The 18,209-nt window shown below is 41.8% G+C and overlaps 1 protein-coding gene across 3 annotated transcripts in view; it reads right to left on the bottom strand.

The window, feature by feature from the left end:
* Positions 1-18,209, bottom strand: part of LDAH (lipid droplet associated hydrolase) — a gene marked incomplete at both ends in the record, with an annotated part of 80,359 nt that overhangs the window by 60,807 nt on the left and 1,343 nt on the right. For 2 of the 3 annotated variants that reach the window (XM_080711231.1, XM_080711233.1), the window contains one exon: positions 7,818-7,961. The exons of the other annotated variant lie outside the window; for it this stretch is intronic. In XM_080711231.1, the coding sequence (XP_080567357.1) occupies positions 7,818-7,961 (144 nt within the window). The remainder of the gene's footprint in view (positions 1-7,817; positions 7,962-18,209) is intronic. 3 annotated transcript variants of the gene reach the window in all.

Consider the following 18,209-nt stretch of genomic DNA (forward strand, 5'->3'; position numbering starts at 1 on the left):
TCCAGGAGATGCTGATCTGTTGAAGCCAGAACTACAATTTAATAACCACTGGCTTAGGTGAATTTTCTTATTAATGGACAACAAAGATAGCCCATGATGTTGCCTGAGTATTTTAGATAATCTTTGTTTAATGAATTAAACACTTAGGTAGAAATGCTGTAAACTGTTCCTTTTCACCAGCACCGTTTTGACTTGAAATGTCCTTCCTTTCTGTGAAAACCAATTATTTTTCAGATTATTCAAGATCTGATTAAAAACTACCCTTGCCTTCAAGGAGATCACAGTCTGTCTAGGAAGAGGAAACATGGATAAAAATACCATTATAAATCTCTGAAGTATCTCAAGCATTTGCTTGGGAAAAGAACAAAAGTTTTTTGTTTTTGTTTTTTTTTAATCATAATAAAAGGTAACATTCCAAGCCGGGTTTGATGGCGCATGCTGTAACCCCAGCATTTGGGAGGCTGAGATGGGAGGATCGTGGTTTGAGGACAGCCTCAGCTACTAATTAGTGAGACCCTGTTTCAAAATAAAGAATAAAAAATAGGGATGGGCCGGACATGATGGCACACGCTTGTAATCCCAGCACTCAGGAGGCTGAGACCGGAGGATCGTAGTTCGTGGACAGCCTCAGCTACTTAGTGAGGCTCTCTGCAACTCAGTAAGACCCGGTTTCAAAATAAAGAATAAAAAATAGGGCAGGGGGTGTAGCTCGGAGGTCGAATGCCCCTGGGTTCCATCCCAAGCCCCCCACACCAAAAAAAAGAAAAAAAGTAACATTTCTTTGGATGATGAAAAGAACTGTATCTTTTTCCAAGTTACCCAAGAGGAATGACTAAAGAATATTCTTTATGATATGCATATTATAGAAGCATATCCATCTCATCATGTATTTGAAAGCAAGCATAACGATCTAAACTTAACCTTACATTTACACATATTGTGTGTCTACCCACCCAATGACGTAAGTGCGTGTGTTTACCTACTTCCACACAAACAGTATTTGCAAGTCCCCTGTGACCACAGCACTGATAAGACTGGAGCGTTCCCAAGCCTCTTGCTGGGACTGAACCTGTAGAACTCTAACTCTCTACATCTCAGGCCACAATTTTCTGAACTACTGAGCTCTTCCATCTTGCTCCCATCTTACACAGAAATGCAAATTTAATCAAACAACTTAGATGTCAAAATTAAAAGACTAAAACCAGAACTTCATATTTTAAAAACTTGCATGGAACAAGAAGAGTATACAGCTACTCCTTAGGTAATTTTTTTTTTTTTTTTTTTGGTGGTACTGGGGGTGGAACCCAGAGGCTTTCTACCTCCGGGCTATCCTCCCAGACCTATTTTCTATTTTATTTGGAAACAGGGTCTCACTAAGTTGCTGAGAGCCTCACTAAGTAGCTGAGGCTGGCTTCGAACCCGTGCGATCCTCCTGTCTCCGCCTCCCAAGCGCGGGGATTACAAGCGTGCGCCACCACGCCCGGCCTTAGGTAATATTTTTAGAGCATGCAAAAGAGTATCGTGCTATTCATCTTCCATACATGTATATGTAAAATATCTTCTATTCCTAAAAATATAAAAAGAGTCATGAGATGTTTACTCTCACTTCATGACAGTAGAACTAGAGATGGGCTACAAAGAAAAGGGAACTTTTATTGTATTATTATAATTCATTTATTTTATTAGCAAAAATATCAAAGTAAATATGGCAATGTTATTGGTCAATGGTGAGTACTAGAACTTGGATTGCTATGTAACTGTATAAACTTATCAAACCTTTCTATGTTTTTAGAAACATCTCAAAATAACTTTAAAAATAAGAATTCTCTGACTGTCCTAGATTTCTTATATTTACTTGACAGGGAACACCACTATTCTTTTTTTTTTTTTTATCATTCAAAGAGGGCTCAGAAGCTCCAAGTGACTCCCTGTTCACACTAGACACCAGTGAAGCAGGTGGATGGGACTGTGGTCCCTAATGCTTTTGTTCACTTAATTTGCCAGTCCTAAAGCCTTTCCTTTCCTAACTGTCCTGGGTTCACTAAGCGGATGTGGACATACTCTCACGGCTTAGGTTTGTTTGTCCTGAGCTCCCCAAGTATTCTGTAAACTCCCTGCATCTAAACATTGGTATAACTCTGCTCATTCTGAAAGCAGGCTACATACAGAGGGTATAGTAGACAGACATCCTTTAAAACTTCTTATCTAAAAACAGATTAAAAAATTACAAACCCCAAGCATAACATTTACAAAGAAAAAATTCGAAGTATAATTTTCTAAACAGATGGTGAGATCCAGGATCTTCAAATTGACTTGACTAACACCAGTGACATGCCAAGGACTTCAACAGGAGAAACAGGGAAAAAGGGAGAGAGGTTCAGAGGGAACACAGAGAAATTAAGGATTCACAGAGAGCAAAGGCAACAGGCACAGAAGTGTGAGGAGCTACTCCAGAAACAGCGTGAGTGGATGGCTCTGGTTACAGGCAGAGGTGGAGTAAAACGCTGGGGAAGGGAGCAGTGACCAGCCACATAGCACCCAGGAGATCACACCCACCCAGGTCTGGACTCCTGTGCACAGGGCCATCTCTAAAGGCTGCAGAGCGGAGCAGCGTGGTCCGGTCTGTGGGACAGGATGGGCACTGCCATGTTGACTCCCTAGTGCGCCCATCTGCCCTGAGTCCCAGCTTCTCCTCTTGCCCTGCCCTTTGGTTCTCTACTCCTCTCTACAGAGACCTGCTCTCACGGCTGGGGTCTGTGCCCGAGGCGGGGCTGGCCGGCTGTCCCAGCTCACCAGTCATTCTATGTTTCTTCCATGTTCTGCTGCTAGTCCCAGTCCTTGCAAGCAGAGAGAGCTCTACAGGTTTCTCTCTCTCTCTCTTTTATATTTGGGGAACTGGAATGGGGGTAGTTTATTGTTTCTTTAGATAAAACATGCCCCAAATTCATCATTAATTCTAAGATTCTATAAAATTCTGGGTAATGTTTTTATGTGCTTCAACTAAACTAGTATGATTTCTAGCTTCTATTTTATCCTTTTTGAACAAATGACTTTTTGAATCGTTGGTCATAAATTTTCCATCAAGTAAGCTGATTCTAGTAAATCAAAGCCAGAAAACAGTTTATACTTCTAATTCCTCAGATTTCCTTATCACTTTTTATACTTGAAACCTCCCCACTCACATCAGTGAACATGTGTTCTCTCAATTACATTCAATTAATGCTTGTGAGAGTGTGGTGCCAGTAGAATATTATTTCCAACTTTTCATAATTTTAACATGCGTTAATATAAAGTAAAACATACTGTCAACATTTGATGTGTCATTAAAGCTTTCTCTCAATAATTAAGCATTTTTCACATTATACTTTGCTTGTCAGAAAACCTGTACCTTAGGACAGTAATCTTGGATGGTGAATAATATATCTGCCCTGCCTTTGCAAAGCAATGTATTGTAGCACACACTTGCAAACACAGTCTCCAATAGTAAAACACATGCCAGGAGCACAATTGTTCTACTCCACTGGGGGCTAGTGAGGCCCAGGGCCCCACCCCACCCTTGGGGAACTTGTGGGCTACTCAGAATCCTTATCCTAAAGGTAGAGGCAGGCATTTCTATCTCTTCTTATTCCCCTGCAGCACTACAGACATAATCTAGTCAGCTGTGAATATATCCTTGATGCTGACAAGTTGCCCTTTCACCCCTCTAGACTTAGCAGCTTCCTCAGGTCCTGTGGTGCCCTCTGGGCTAACTCCTCTAGGTGGCACTGTTCTCATTAGTAGCGAGGAACTTGGGCTCTAATTACTAAGTTATTAACTTAGTATTACATGAACAGCACAAACAGCAATAATTATATTCAAAGTAGTATTATAAATAGGATGTCAATTTAAAACAAAAATTAGAGATATTTCCTAGAAATTCAGACACATAGCAGATACTGTGAGTGTGTGTGTGTGTGTGTGTGTGTGTGTGTGTGTGTGTGTGTGTGTGTGTTTTACTGGCTAGTGAACACAGGGCCATTCTACCTCTGAGCTATACTCCTAGCCCTAGTTTTTTTCTTTCAAAGCTAGAATTAGAACATTTATTTTTACTTTTTTTATTGGTGCACTGTGGTCATACATCTTAATGGAGTACAAGATGGTAGAGGCATATGTGCACACATCACTCATTTAGCCCTTCCCCAATTCCCACCCCTCCCCCCTTCTCATGTTTGGCTTACTGATTGACTTTGCTATGTTTATGAATGTATATCATGGATATTAGGGAATTTCCTTCTTCTTCCCTCCCATACCCCTCAGTTAGGTCACCTTATTTGCTCCTCTATGGTTTCTCCTTCCTCCTCTGGAGTTCTTCCTATGACCCTTTTTCTCCCTGGTTTCTACATATTTGGGAGAGCATCCGATTTTTTACTTTTTGTGACTGACTAATCTCACTTAGCATAGTGTTCTTGTTCCATCAATTTCCCCACAAATGACATAATTTTGTTCTTCTTTATGGCTGAGTAAAATTCCATTATATACATATACCATAATTTTGTAATAATTTATCTGTTGATGGACATCTTGGCTGGTTCCATAGTTTGGCAACTGCGAATTATGCAGCTATGAACACAAATGCACATGGAATTCGTTTGGTAGTTTGGTTTCCATTCTTTTGGGTAGATACCCAGAAGTGGTATTGCTGGGTCATATGGTAGGTTCGTTCTCATTTTTCTGAGGATCCTCCATACTGTTTTCCAAAGGGGCTGCACTAATTTGCCATCCCACCAACAATGTATTAAGAGTTCCCACTTCTACATGTCCTCACCAGCATTTGTAGTCTGTGTTTTGAATGATTGCCATTCTGATTGGAGCTAGGTAAAATCTCAGGATAATTTTGATTTGCATCTCTCTGACTGCTAAGGATGTTGAACATTTTTTCATACATCTATTGGCCATTTGAATTTCTTCTTTTTGTGAAGTATCTATTTAGTTCACTTCCCCATTTTTTGATTGGGTTATTTATTCTCTTATCCATGAGTTCTCTCTATATTCTAGATATTAGTTCTCTATCGGAGGAATAGTTGGCAAAAAATCTCTCATTCTGTTGGCTCTCTATTGAGGTTCTCAATAGTTTCCTTTGCTGTACAGAAGTTCTTCTGATTAATAGAATCCCACATATTGATTCTCCTTTTAATTTCTTGTGTCTTTGGGATCTTGTTGAGAAAGTTTTTACCTGTGCTTATATGTTGAAGTGTAGGACCTATGCCTTTTTCAAGGAGCTCCAAGGCCTCTGGTCTGATTTCCAAGTCTTTGATACATCTTGAACTGACTCTTGTGTAAGGTGAGAAAGTATGGTTTATTTTTATTTTTCTGCATGTGGTTTACCAGTTTTGCCAACACCATTGTTGAAGAGGCTATCTTTTTTCTTCCAGTGTATGTTTTTGGCCCTTTTATAAAAAATCACTTGGCTGTAAGTGTGTGGATTTGTTTCTGAGTCTTCTATTCTGCTCCACTGGTCTATGTGTCTGTTTTTGTGCCAATACCATACTGTTTATATTACTATGGCTTTGTAGTATAGTTCCAAGTCAGGTATTGTGATGCTTCCTGTATAGTTTTTGTTGTTGAGAACGACTTTGGCTATTTTGGGTTTTTTGTTCCAAATGAATTTAAGAACTGTTTTTTTTATGTCTTTGAGGAATGACCTTGTTAATTGAATGGGTAATGCACTGAATTTGTAGATCACTTTTGGAAGAATGGCCATCTTGATATTTATTCTGCCTAACCAAGAACATGGAAGATTTTTCTATCATCTAAGGTCTTCTTTTATTTCTTTTTTCAATGTTTTATTATTTATTTATTTTTGGTGGTACTGGGGGTGGAACCCAGAGGCTTTCTACCTCCAGGCTATACTCCCAGACTTATTTTATATTTTATTTGGAAACAGGGTCTCACTAAGTTGCTGAGAGCCTCACTAAGTAGCTGAGGCTGGCTTTGAACCCGTGCAATCCTCCTGTCTCAGCCTCCCAAGCCCGGGGATTACAAGCGTGTGCCACCACGGCCATCTTTTCTTTTTTTTTTTTTTTTTAAATATTTTATAATTTTCTCTGTAGAGGTCTTTTACTTTCTTGGTTAGGTTTATTCCTAAGTATTTCATTGTTTTGTGGGATATCATGAGTGGAAATGTTTTCTGGATTTCTTTGTTAGTGGATTTATGGTTGGCATACAGGAAGCCTTCTGAATTTTTAAGACTGATTTTATATCCGGACACTTTGATGAATTTGTTGATCAGTTCTATAAGCCTTTTGATTGAGTTTGTTTGGTCTTCTAGGTATAGTATCATGTCATCTGCAAATAGCAATAGTTTTATAGTTCTTTTCCTATTTGTATTCCTTTGATTTCCTTTTCTTGCCTTATTGCTCTGGCTAGAGTCTCACGTACTATATGGAAAGAAATGGTGATAATGGACATTCTTGTCTTGTTCCTATTTTTAGAGGGAATTCTCGCAGTTTTTCCCCATTTAATATGATGTTGGTTGTGGGCCTATTGTATATTGCCTTTATGATGTTGAGATATGTTCCTTTTATTCTGATTCTCTGCAGTGCTTTTAGTATAAATGGGTGTTGAACTTTGTCAAATGCCTTTTCAGCATCTATTGAAATGATCACGTGATTTTTGTCTTTGGTTCTGTTTATGTGATGAATTACATGGACTGATTTTTGTATGTTGAACCAGTCTTGCATCCCTGGGATAAACCCTATTGGTCACAGTGTGGGTAACATTTTCTTGATGTGGTTTTAAATGTGTGTTGCTAGTATTTTGTTTAGCAGTTTTGTGTCTAAGTTCATCAATGAAAATGGATGGAACTGGAGAATACCATGCTAAATAAGATAAGCCAGACTCAAAAAATCAAGGGCTGCGCGTTTTCATTCACATGTGGAAGCTAGAGAGCAAAAAGGAAAGAAAAGGACCCTTTGAAAATTAGGAGACCAGAAGAGTGGAAGGTGAGGGGTCAGGTGAGGGAAGAGGGGAGGGAAATGGAGAAAATAATGTTAGATGCGTATATGAATGTTACTCTCGTGTGCAATTACCATGTACCAATAAAAAATAATTACAATAAGAGGAGTCCCCAAGAGAGCTTGCTTCTTTTCTCACGGCACTGCCAGAGAGTGCCTGGGAGTTAAGAAGCAGGTCCTCACCAGACCCTGAACTGGCCAGTGCCTTGATCTTGGACTTTGATGCCCTGAGGAGCTATGAGAGCAAATGTACATTGTTCATAAGCTGCTCAGTTTGTGGAATTCTGATACAGCAGCCTCAACTGCCTAAGTAAGACAACCATTACTCCACCAATTATCACTGTGGGTTTACTTTGCTTGCTCTGTAGACAGACATATCATCGGGAGGCCAGGACGTGCTATGTGATCATTCTCAAAGCATGAGTGAAATGCTTCTTTTAAAAATTTACTGTGGTACACCCAGGGCTTTACAAATGCTAGATAAATGTGCAAGTATGAAGCTACATCCTTAGGCCCAAGAATGCTTCTTTAAAGTATTGTCTCTGCTATTCCTGCGACCTTGTAAATACGATATCAATGAATACATAGTTGTTTAAATAAAGAAGGCAAGTCACACAAGGATTGCTTGATCTACCCAAATTTTTACAGAAAATTATCTGCAGAACAGTTAAGACCCCTAAAAATCCTAAAATTAACAAAATGCGGCACCCTGGGCCTCATGCCACAGCACGGGTGTTCACTGGTACAACTCTTAGCCTTAGCATGCTCTCTAGAAGCAAGAACAGCCCTTCACTGTAAAGCAAAGCAGAGTTAACAAAGACTTACCCTCCGATGCTGTGAGAATCTTCTGGTCCTTGGGCATCAAGGCATGTCCAGCGTGACTTATGATCCAAACTGGAAAGGACCTGTTTGTTGAAGAGTACAAAGCCTTTGCAAATGGAATGTAATAGGAAGAGAAACCCGGGTTACCTAAGAACAGAAACCAAGAGCTTAGATTAATCAAAGCAATGAATCCATATAAGATAATTTGCAGACTGGAAAAGAAAGGTCTACTTCTCCTCACACTGTCCTCTACAAATCCAGGAACATTTTATACATATACGTTAATTTTAATGCTCTTTCTACTTTAAGTCTGTAAATAATAACTTAGAAAATTTTTGTTCCTGCTTTTTCTCCAATTGTTTCAGATAAGCTCTCTCTATTCCAGCCCCATGACTGGAACTACCAGTCATAAACCAAGTCCAAACACTAGGAGCTATTCTTGGTTTCTCCTTGTCCTTCACATCCAGTTGACCCATAAATCCTGTCATGTTATCTAACAAAAGGCACCCCAAATTTGTCTACTTTTCTCCGTAAGTGATTATTACTTCCCACCAGGTTTCCTATAGTAGTCACACACATTTTTTTTTTTTTTTTTTTTTTTTTTGCAGTATGAGGGATTGAACCCAGGGCCATTCTACCTCCAATCTATCTATACCCCCAGCCCTGTGTTTTATTCTTTATTTGGAAACAGTCTCACTAAGTTGTGGAGGGCCTCACTAAGTAGCTGAGGCTGGCTGCAAACCTTCAATCCTCCCAAGTTACGGGGATTACAATATGCTCCAGCATGCCCAGCCTCTAGTCACACACCTTTTCAAAAGACCCTTGAGTGGCTTCCCATTGTCATCTGGTAAGCCTAAAATCATTAATACTGCCTGTGAGGCCCTTCAAGATTTGTTTCACTGGCTCAGTTATTAAGCTTTATGAAAACTAAACAAACAGACCCGTCAACTCAGTGTTAGGATCTCACACAAAAAAAACTTTAAGGAGTCTGTTCATTGCTGACCTGTCATTTATCCCAAGTATGTATGTATATATGATCTTTGAGGGAAAAAACCATGAACTAATACATGGGTATTTTCTTGTGTATATTCAGAAGGTGTTTTTGACATGGTCTTGTTATAGAGAAATTGAATAAATGATCCTTTTGAAGAAGACTCAAGCCAGGCATGGTGGTGCATGCTTGTAATCCCAGTACTTGGGAGGCTGAGAAAGGAGGATAGCAGGTTTGCAGTCAGCCTCAGCAAACTGTGAGGCCCTCCACAATCTGTGAGATCCTATTATAAAATAAAGAATAAAATAGGGCTGTGGGGTGTAGCCCTACACCTACACCTGTGGGGTGTAGAATGCTTCTGAGTTCAAGTCTCAGTACTGCAAAAAGGAAAAAAAGAAAAAGAAAAAAAAGAAAATTCAGTCTGCTACTTCTAAAGAAGAAAGAGATCATGAAATGGGTTTTCATCCTGCAACCATCATGTTTAAAGTCTTTAGACCACTTCCATCAATATCTATTTCTCCAACTGATTTATCTGTTTCTTCATACATTCAGGTTTTCTTCCCCTCACTTGAACTGGTTCTGATATACTGATATAAATAACCACCGTCATCCTTATCATACTTTAAAAAAATTTTTTTTGGTAATCATACATCACTTTGGAATTCAAGACTTGAGAAGATATACAAGCACATATCATCCAATAAGCCCTCATCCAATCCCCATCCCATTCCCTCCCGCCCCTCGATCCCATGCTTAATTGGTGATTATCTTTGATAAAATTGTTTACACACCTCATGAGTTTTAAAGAGATTCCATCCTCCCCCATCCTCTCCCCTCTGATTGTTCACCTTAATTGCTTCTCAATAGGGCCCTTTCTACTACTCAACCTCCTCCTGTTACCCCTTTCCTCCTAGTTCTTGCTAATTAGGGGAAGCATCTGGATTTATCTTCTGTGCTATTTCTCTGTGCATGCCCCATTGCAAGTTCTGATTCCACTCTTGACGGCCCCAGCAGTGGCCTGGCCACCCGGAGGACTCTGATCCCGACCTCGCTGGCTCCAGCACCGGCCTTGCCTCATGGGAGGCCCCGATCCTGGCCTCGCTGGCCCCCGCACCGAACTAACCCCTCGGCTGGCTCCTCTTCCGGCCTCGCTGACCCTGGCACCGGCCTAACCCCTCGGCAGGCTCCTATCCTGGTTTCACAAGTCCCAGGTCCGTCCTTGCATCACAGAAGTTTCTGATCCTGACCTCGCTGGCCCCAGCCTTACCCCTCGGCAGAGTCCGATCCCAGCCTCAGAGGCCCCAGCACCGGCCTTGCCTCACGGCAAGCTCTGATCACAGCCTCGTTGGCCCCGGCACCAGCCTAACCCCTCTGCAGGCTCCGAACCCAGCCTTGGAGGCCTCATTAGCAGCCTTGCCTCATGGCAGGCCCCATCCCAGCCTCGCTGGCCCTGGCACTGGCCTAACCCCTCAGAAGGCTCTCATCCTGGCCTCGGAGGCCCCAGCACCGGCCTTTCCTCATGGCAGGCTCCAATCCCGGCCTCGCTGGCCCCAGCCCCGGCCCCCAAACCCTCTGCAAACTCCGATCCTGGCCTCAGAGGTCCCAGTACCAGCCTTGCCTCACGGCAGGCTCTGATCTTGGCCTCGCTGACCCCGGGACTGGCCTAACCCCTCGGCAGGCTCTGATCCTGGCCTCGGAGGCCTCAGTAGCAGCCTTGCCTCACAGCAGGCTCCGATCCCGGCCTCGCTGGCCCCGGCCTCACCCCTCAGCAGGCTCTGATCCGAGCACCCTCTTCACCCAGCAGGTTGTCCCACGTTCCCAAGGGTGCGTGGTGGTAGTATTCTGCCTCTGAGGTAATTTCTTCAAAAGTTCCAGGTGTATTATGTCAGATCTCTGCCTCCCCTGAGTACTTGCCACTGACAATGTGACTGCCTCCACCATTTCAAATCTTTCCCAAGCTCTTTTCCCATATAGCATAATGTCCAGTGTTCCTACATGCGATACAGTAGCATTCGACCTTTGGGGTGATTTCTTCAGAGGATCAGAGTGGGTTGGATCAGATGTCTGCCTCTCCCAAATCCAAGTCTCTACCACCATCTCGGCCACTGCTGCCGCCACCGCCTTCCTCCTAGGTCTCCACTAGACTCTCTCCTTACAGGTGATGTCTAGGATTCTTAATGATGTCGAGAAGCAGCAGTCCTCCTTCGAGGGGAATTTTTCCAAAAGTTCCAGTTCAGATGGAAATGTTTTGTCTGCATCTTCAATATTCAAGCTGCCGCCTGGGCCATCTTAACCCCTCTTGAATATTTTTCTTTTTTCGTTTCCCCCTTTTTTTTTTTTTAAATAAGAGAAGAGAGTATGTGTGGTTTGGGGAGGATGTGGGATCAGGCATTCAGTAGCGATAAAAATTTTTTTTTTTCTTTCCGGGTAGGAGGGGGTTCTCCTAAGGGTGCCCCGCCCTCACCCGCCCACCCGCCCACCCGCCCGGGGTTGGGGCCATGGGGCCTGGACCTCCGGGGCCTTCCGGGTGGGCAGTTGCCTTATCCTTATCATACTTAACTGATGTCTTCTCTACTGTTCATAGTCAGTATATACTTGAAACTGAGACTTGGTGCAGGTGAAAGGTAGAACCATCCAAAAGAGTGGGTACCCCTCCAGTCCCATTGCTATCTTTTATTAGTGTGTAATACACAGTACCTGAGCCCTTGAAGGCTTTGGGAATGCAATGCAAAATTCCTAACCAAGGTGAGCTAGCACTGACTTCCCTTGGGTCTCCACTACACATTCCATCACACCTGTTCCGACTCAGGCCATCACCTCCCCAGCTCCACTACTTCTTGTTTGTCTGTATAGTTAAGTAGAAAAGCACAAATGTTCTCATTATTTCTCAATTATTTCTCATTGGGTAAATATTCCTAATCAAACCCAAAAGTTTAGCTGGGCATGGTGGCACACGCTTGTAATTGGGAGGCTGAGACAGGAGAAACACAGGTTCAAAGTTGGCCTCGGCAACTTGGTGAGGCTTTCAGCAACCTAGTGTAACCCTGTTTCCAAATAAGATATATAAAATTGAGCTGGGAGTAGAATGCCTCTGGGTTCAATCAATAAAAAAACAAAACAAAACAAAACACAAAAATCTAAAAGTTTAACTTTTTTTTTGGTTATACTAGGGGTGGAACCCAGAGGCTTTCTACCTCTGGGCTATACTCCCAGACCCGTTTTATATTTTATTTGGAAACAGGGTCTCACTAAGTTGCTGAGAGCCTCACTAAGTAGCTGAGGCTGGCTTCGAACCTGCGCGATCCTCCTGTCTCAGCCTCCCAAGCGCGGGGATTACAAGCGTGCGCCACCACGCCCAGCTTAAAAGTTTAACTTTTTAAAAAGTAGCTATAGCCGTGTGTGGTGGTGCACGCTTGTAATCCCCGCGCTTGGGAGGCAGAGACAGGAGGATCGCTCAGGTTCGTAGCCAGCCGCGCGTGCTGGCTTGGGAGACCCTGTTTCCAAATTTAATAAAATGTAAAAATAGGTCTGGGAGTGTAGCCTGGAGGTAGAAGGGCTTCCAAGGAACCCCAGTACCACCAAAAAGAAAAAAAAGTAACTATGGTTTATTGTAGTTGGGTTGAGCATAATACTCATATAAGTCTTTTCAAACTGAATACATGGCAGAAACATGAAGATCCAAAAATAGCGGTAGAAAACGCAATGCAAAATGCTTAAACATCACTGCACGCTTTATACTTCATCACTTAATGTTAGGGCTTACGTTTTACTTTATTAACCATGTACCATGTACTAAACTTTCTGGTGAAAAATGCACAATGAATATTAGAGGGGCTTTCTTTGCTTATCGATCTATTTGCTTATTAGAGGGGCTTAACAATATTGGTCTATTTACCTACCTACTTATCTGAGAGCTCTCCAGATGTAGGGATGTTGGGGGAAATTCCAATACAAAAATGCAAGTAAAACATGTCATCAAAAGCTTATATCAAAATGTGCTATAAGCACATATTTGAATACATAATAGTCATAAATGCCCAAAGTATAACACAGACTGTAGTAATCATCTCTAGACACAGTCAATGAACTCTATTCAATGCAATTGTAGAGCTATGACTTCCAGTTAATGTTATAGGGGACAAAAATGCCAGATATCAAGTTAATCTGGCTCAGCACCTAAAGGTTGTCATGTGGACAGACCTTTGGGGTCTTCTACAGAGCCTTGTTTGCTAGATCTTCAATTATTGTAATCACAGCAGAAGACACTTCACATGATTCTATTATCCCCACAGTATCACTTGGGAATTATAACAATTTAGTATGTTGTATAGTGAGTTCTCAAATTGGCCCCTTTTGCTCAGTTCACTATTGAAAGAAAAGTCTGGGGACAATATCATGTACCTGAAGTTCTACATTTAAGGTTCACTAGAAAAAAATGAAACTAAATGAAAAGTTCTTCAATTTGAGGATTCCAATATATCATCCCTTATGATCATTATTAACTTAAAACTGAAGAACTAATTTTGCTAGCTGCAAAGCAAAATTATTTTGCAGAGTAATTCTAGCACTTGGGAGGCTGAGACAAGAGGATTACAGGTTTGAGGCCAGCATGGGGCTAACATAGTGATACTCTATTTCAAAATAAAAACATAAAATAAGGCTGGGGGTATAGTTCTGAGATAGAACACCCCTTGCTTCAATCCCCAGTATAACACACACACACACACACACACACACACACACACACACACACACACACTGACTTAAGATAAAGTGTTATGAGATGGACATAATATGTTATGCTATATACTGTTATGAGTGTTATCAGTCTTTGGAGATGGACATAGTATATTATCTATAGTGGCTTAATAATCCTTGAAATATGATAATCTTCATGTCCTCATATTCAATATAAAGGATCAATAATTATTAATGACTGAGTGGGATTCAAATAATATAGCAGTATCATTTAAGTTGTATATCCTCCCTTTTGATAAATAGATCTTAGTTCAAAAACCAGAGGGTAGCCACACACACACACACACATACACATTTTGGTTTTTGTCCATAGTTCTTGACTTCTAACTCCCTCCCTCAAAGCAAATCAGAGAAACTAGAACTTCTGTTCCTCAATGTGGGTTACAGAAACTCTAATCTTCCTCTGCCTTGCAGTCTTGGAGTTGACCACACAAAAATCCTGACTTCCCATGCCTGAGAGATAGTATGTCATGGGACATGCCCTGGAGACAAGACTGCTGTACAGAGAGACGCAGAAGCTGGTCAAATGGGCCTTGCTGGGTTATTAGAAATCATGCTTACACAAGAAGGCCCCATAGAAACTAAAGGTCAGGCTTGAGGAGCGTTTCAGGATAGCTGAGCACATGGAGAATCCTGCGGTGACAGGCCCAGAGAGGGCACAGAAGCACCTTGCCCCTTCCCATGCCTGTGCGTGCGTCTCTTCATCTGCATCCTGTTTAATACCTTTTATAATAAACTAATAAACTGGTAAAGGGAAAAACTGAAAAAATTCACACACACACACACATTCTAATTTCCCCCACAGTTTAAATAGACCAGGTCCATGAACTCACGAGCAGCGCCAGCCTACAGCTCTGAGGAATCCAGGGCAAAGGTCAGAGTGCAGCCAAGAGAAGAGGAGGGCGCAAATAAAAGAACCCCAGGAACAAACTGTAATCTGAAAATGCCGAAGCACCCTGAGCAAGATCATAAAACAGGGGATGCTTTCACTCCCTTCATCCACAGCGCCTCCCTGAAGGCCTCTACCCCCGCCCCAGCTCAGACCAGGCTGCGAGGGACTCTTCCTGTGGAGCCTTTTCAGGAGAGGCCCGCTCACTCTGCCCTCACACCTCATGTCCTGCAATGGGATCAGACACTTGTGCAACAGTGCCCCCCAACGCCAGGATGCAGGACACACGCCACTCTGGGTGGGGAAGTAGAGTGTCTACTAAGTAGGGCAGTAAGTAGACTGACTGCTTCACTTAACTTTCTTCACTTAACTTTAAAACTTAAACTTCTTCACTTAACTTCTTCACTTAACTTTAAAACCTCTCCTCCTTGAATATTCAAGCCGTCCACCACCACCTGTCAGCTTTTTTTGTCGCTCACACATTCCCTGGAAACTCTGACCCTTAAATGACAGTAGCACTTATGGCATACTGTAGAAGATTTCAAAATCTAGTTGGACTGCCTAAGCTAACACCTTTGTCCCATAATTCACAAGCATGATCAGATCTAAAGGGCTTTCTCTACATTACGCTTAAGCAACTAATTCCTTTGCCCAACCCTAAAGCAGATGTACTTATCACAATACCCCGGAAGGCTTTTTAAACCAATGGTCCCTCCCCCAAACTTTCTGGTTTAGAAGGTCAAGGACAGGGTCTAATAACTTGCATTTCTAATAAGCTCTCAGGTGATATTCCCAGGTCAGACACCAACTTCCACAAGAGCCATGCATGGTGGCACACCTTGTAATCCCAGTGCTTGGGAGGCTAAGACAAGGCTCAGTAAGGCTCTCAGCAACTTGGTGAGACTGTATAAAATAGGTCTGGGGGTATAGCCCAGAGGTAGAAGAAGGCCCCTGGGTTCCATCCCCAGTACAGCATGCACACACGCACACACACACACACACACACACACACATGCAAAAACAAAAAAAATCCCAAAGAACCATGATGGCAGATCTTTTTACTAGCCAGATATATTAAAATCTGGGCTGGGAGCTGGGCGTGGTGGCACACACTTGTAATCCCAGTACTTGGGAAGCTGAGACAGAAGGACCCAGGTTTGTGGCCCTTAGCTACTTAGTGGCCATCCACAACTTAGTCAGACCCTGTTTCAAAATAAAGAATAAAAAATTGAGCTGGGGTGTAGCTCAGAGGTAGAATGCCCCTGGATTCAATCCCCAGCAACACACATACGCGCGCACACACACACACACACACACACACACACACACACAATCTGGGCTGGGGATATAGATCAGTAGTAGAGCATTTGCCTAGTGCCTAGTGTACGTGATGCCCAGGTACACCCACACCACAGGAAAGCAAAGGACAACATAGAGGGCACCCTACTCTAACAGCCCATCTCCAGCTTAATCTTCTGTCCTTTTAAAACTCAGTCTCAATATACCTATTATTTGATCACAGAGCTGCTCAAAAGGCCATGGACTTCTTTTTGGTAGATAATTCTTTTCATCTGACACACCTGCTATTCTAAACACTAAGCACATTCCTCAAGGACACTAATCACCCTCCACCATCCTCATTCTCAAAAATAGCCTTAAGTCTTTTTTTTTTTTTTTTTTTTTTTTTTTTGGTGGTACTGGGGATGGAACCCTTCTACCTCCAGACTACACTACTAGACCTATTTTTTTTTTTTTTTTTTTTTTTTGGAAACAGGGTCTCTTAAGCCAGAGAGGCTGGCTTCGAATCTGCGCAATCCTCCTGTCCCCTCCTCCCAAGCGCGGAGATTACAAGCATGCGCCACCATGCCCGGAGACCTCAAGTTTTAGAAGACAGAGATCAGGAGTCAGGAGCGACTTATGTCCTTCTGACGTGTTTTCCCACTTCTTCCTGCTAGGCTTGGGAGAATGTCCTTTTTCTAGTTCAAGATAATTATTGTACTTATTTTCCTTACCCTATCCGATTCTACCCTACCCTACCTCCCAGTCTCTGTCCCAGTAAATAGCATTTGCCATGCTTACAACTTAAACGCTCCCTCATTAATGGAAAGTATGTGTATTTTTTTATTTTCATAGGTGCCACCAGGCTGAGTTCCAAAAGAATGTTACATCCTGGAAGAAGACTGGGAGTTTATTCCCAGAAGAGGTTAAATCAAAAAGAGATTCTGGGTCAGGAAACTCAGTCCAGCTGAGCATGGAAGAACCACCCTGAGAAGAGGCTGATTAAGTGTCACTGAAACTCCCAACGCTTCCTTTCCCCTGTTCAGCTCTGAAAGTTAGCAGACAGGCCTCCACTCTTCAAACTGAACACTGGACGATTCCTTTCTTGGGAAAACTGAATAACCAAAGAAAGAGTTACAGATACCGGAAATTGGAAACCTCCCAAGAAAATGCTGGGTTCCTACCACAAAACCCTAGGGCGAGGTTCACTCAAGAGCACAAACCTTCCTGTTTTGCCCAGGGCTGCCAGGATGTTAACAAAGACTGTCCTAGGCAAACCAGCATGGCTGGCCACCCTAGGAACACCTGTGGACAGTACTAACTCTAACTATAAAACCTCCCATCAGGTTTTTGCATCTTCCTCTTAAAAATGAACTGATAGTAAAAGATTACCAAATACTTAAGGAAAATTAAACACTACTGTAAACAGAAAAAGAAATTAAAAAAGAAAAAAGCACTTATATTAAGGATTTTCACTGTAAAACCTCAGAAACTTAGAACAAAGGAAACCTTTTAAAAGTTTGGGTGTGAGAAAAGTTTCATTTAGGACAAAAATCAGAATGATACCAATAACTTTTTATAAGCCATGGCCAGCCTGCTTTTTGTTTCTAAGGAACAGTTTTAGAGTAAATGAGTGACTAAAACATAAAAAACTAGACCAAAAAATAAAAAAAAAATAAGAAAGAAAAGAAAAAGAGAAAGACTGACACAATAATGAACCCAAGAAATACAATCATAATACTCTACAGGCGTTTCTAAATATAATGTGATATAATAAAAGATAACATGGTCATAATAAGAAAGCACTGGATATTGATCTAATTCCCAAACTGCAAAATAACCATTTTAAGAGACTGGGGAAAAGGGTTACATGATTATTAGCTAATCCTTACTTTTCACGAAGAAAGTCAACAGATAATATCTAATTGTGAAAACTCAAATAAAAGTAAGATAAGTACTACATTTAGAAATGTGAAGTAAAGACCAGAGAGGTACATCAGTGTTGAAGGTATCTGTCTCTGAGGATATTTGTTGGAACTAAAAACACTGTGATTTTTTTTTTTTTTAAACATCACTTTAACTTCTTTTTCTCCTAATGAGGGCTCCCCCTCCTCCATAGCAAATTCTGAGGCCAAATAAGCCAAAAAAATATTCTGGAAAAGAATAAAAGTAAGCAAGGACAAGATCTAAAAGATATTTAAAGGGATCATAAAGCTGTAGCTATTAAATAACGGGAAAAATACAGAAAGAGGCAGAGAACACAGAAACAAACAGGACAGTCTACTTCATGATCGAATTGCACTGCGGGACAGTGAAGACTGGCCATTTAAAACATGGTTGAGGAACAGTGAGTAGGCCATCTAAGGAGAAGAGGAAGAAAAGTACATCTCATCCTCAGTCCCTGCCCTTAAATTCCAGAAACATCAGACTTAAATATTACAAATAAAACTATAACAACATAGCAAGACATGACTGAATT

The sequence above is a fragment of the Muscardinus avellanarius genome (genome assembly GCF_963383645.1).
Source record: "Muscardinus avellanarius genome assembly, chromosome: 15".
NCBI lineage: Eukaryota > Metazoa > Chordata > Mammalia > Rodentia > Gliridae > Muscardinus > Muscardinus avellanarius.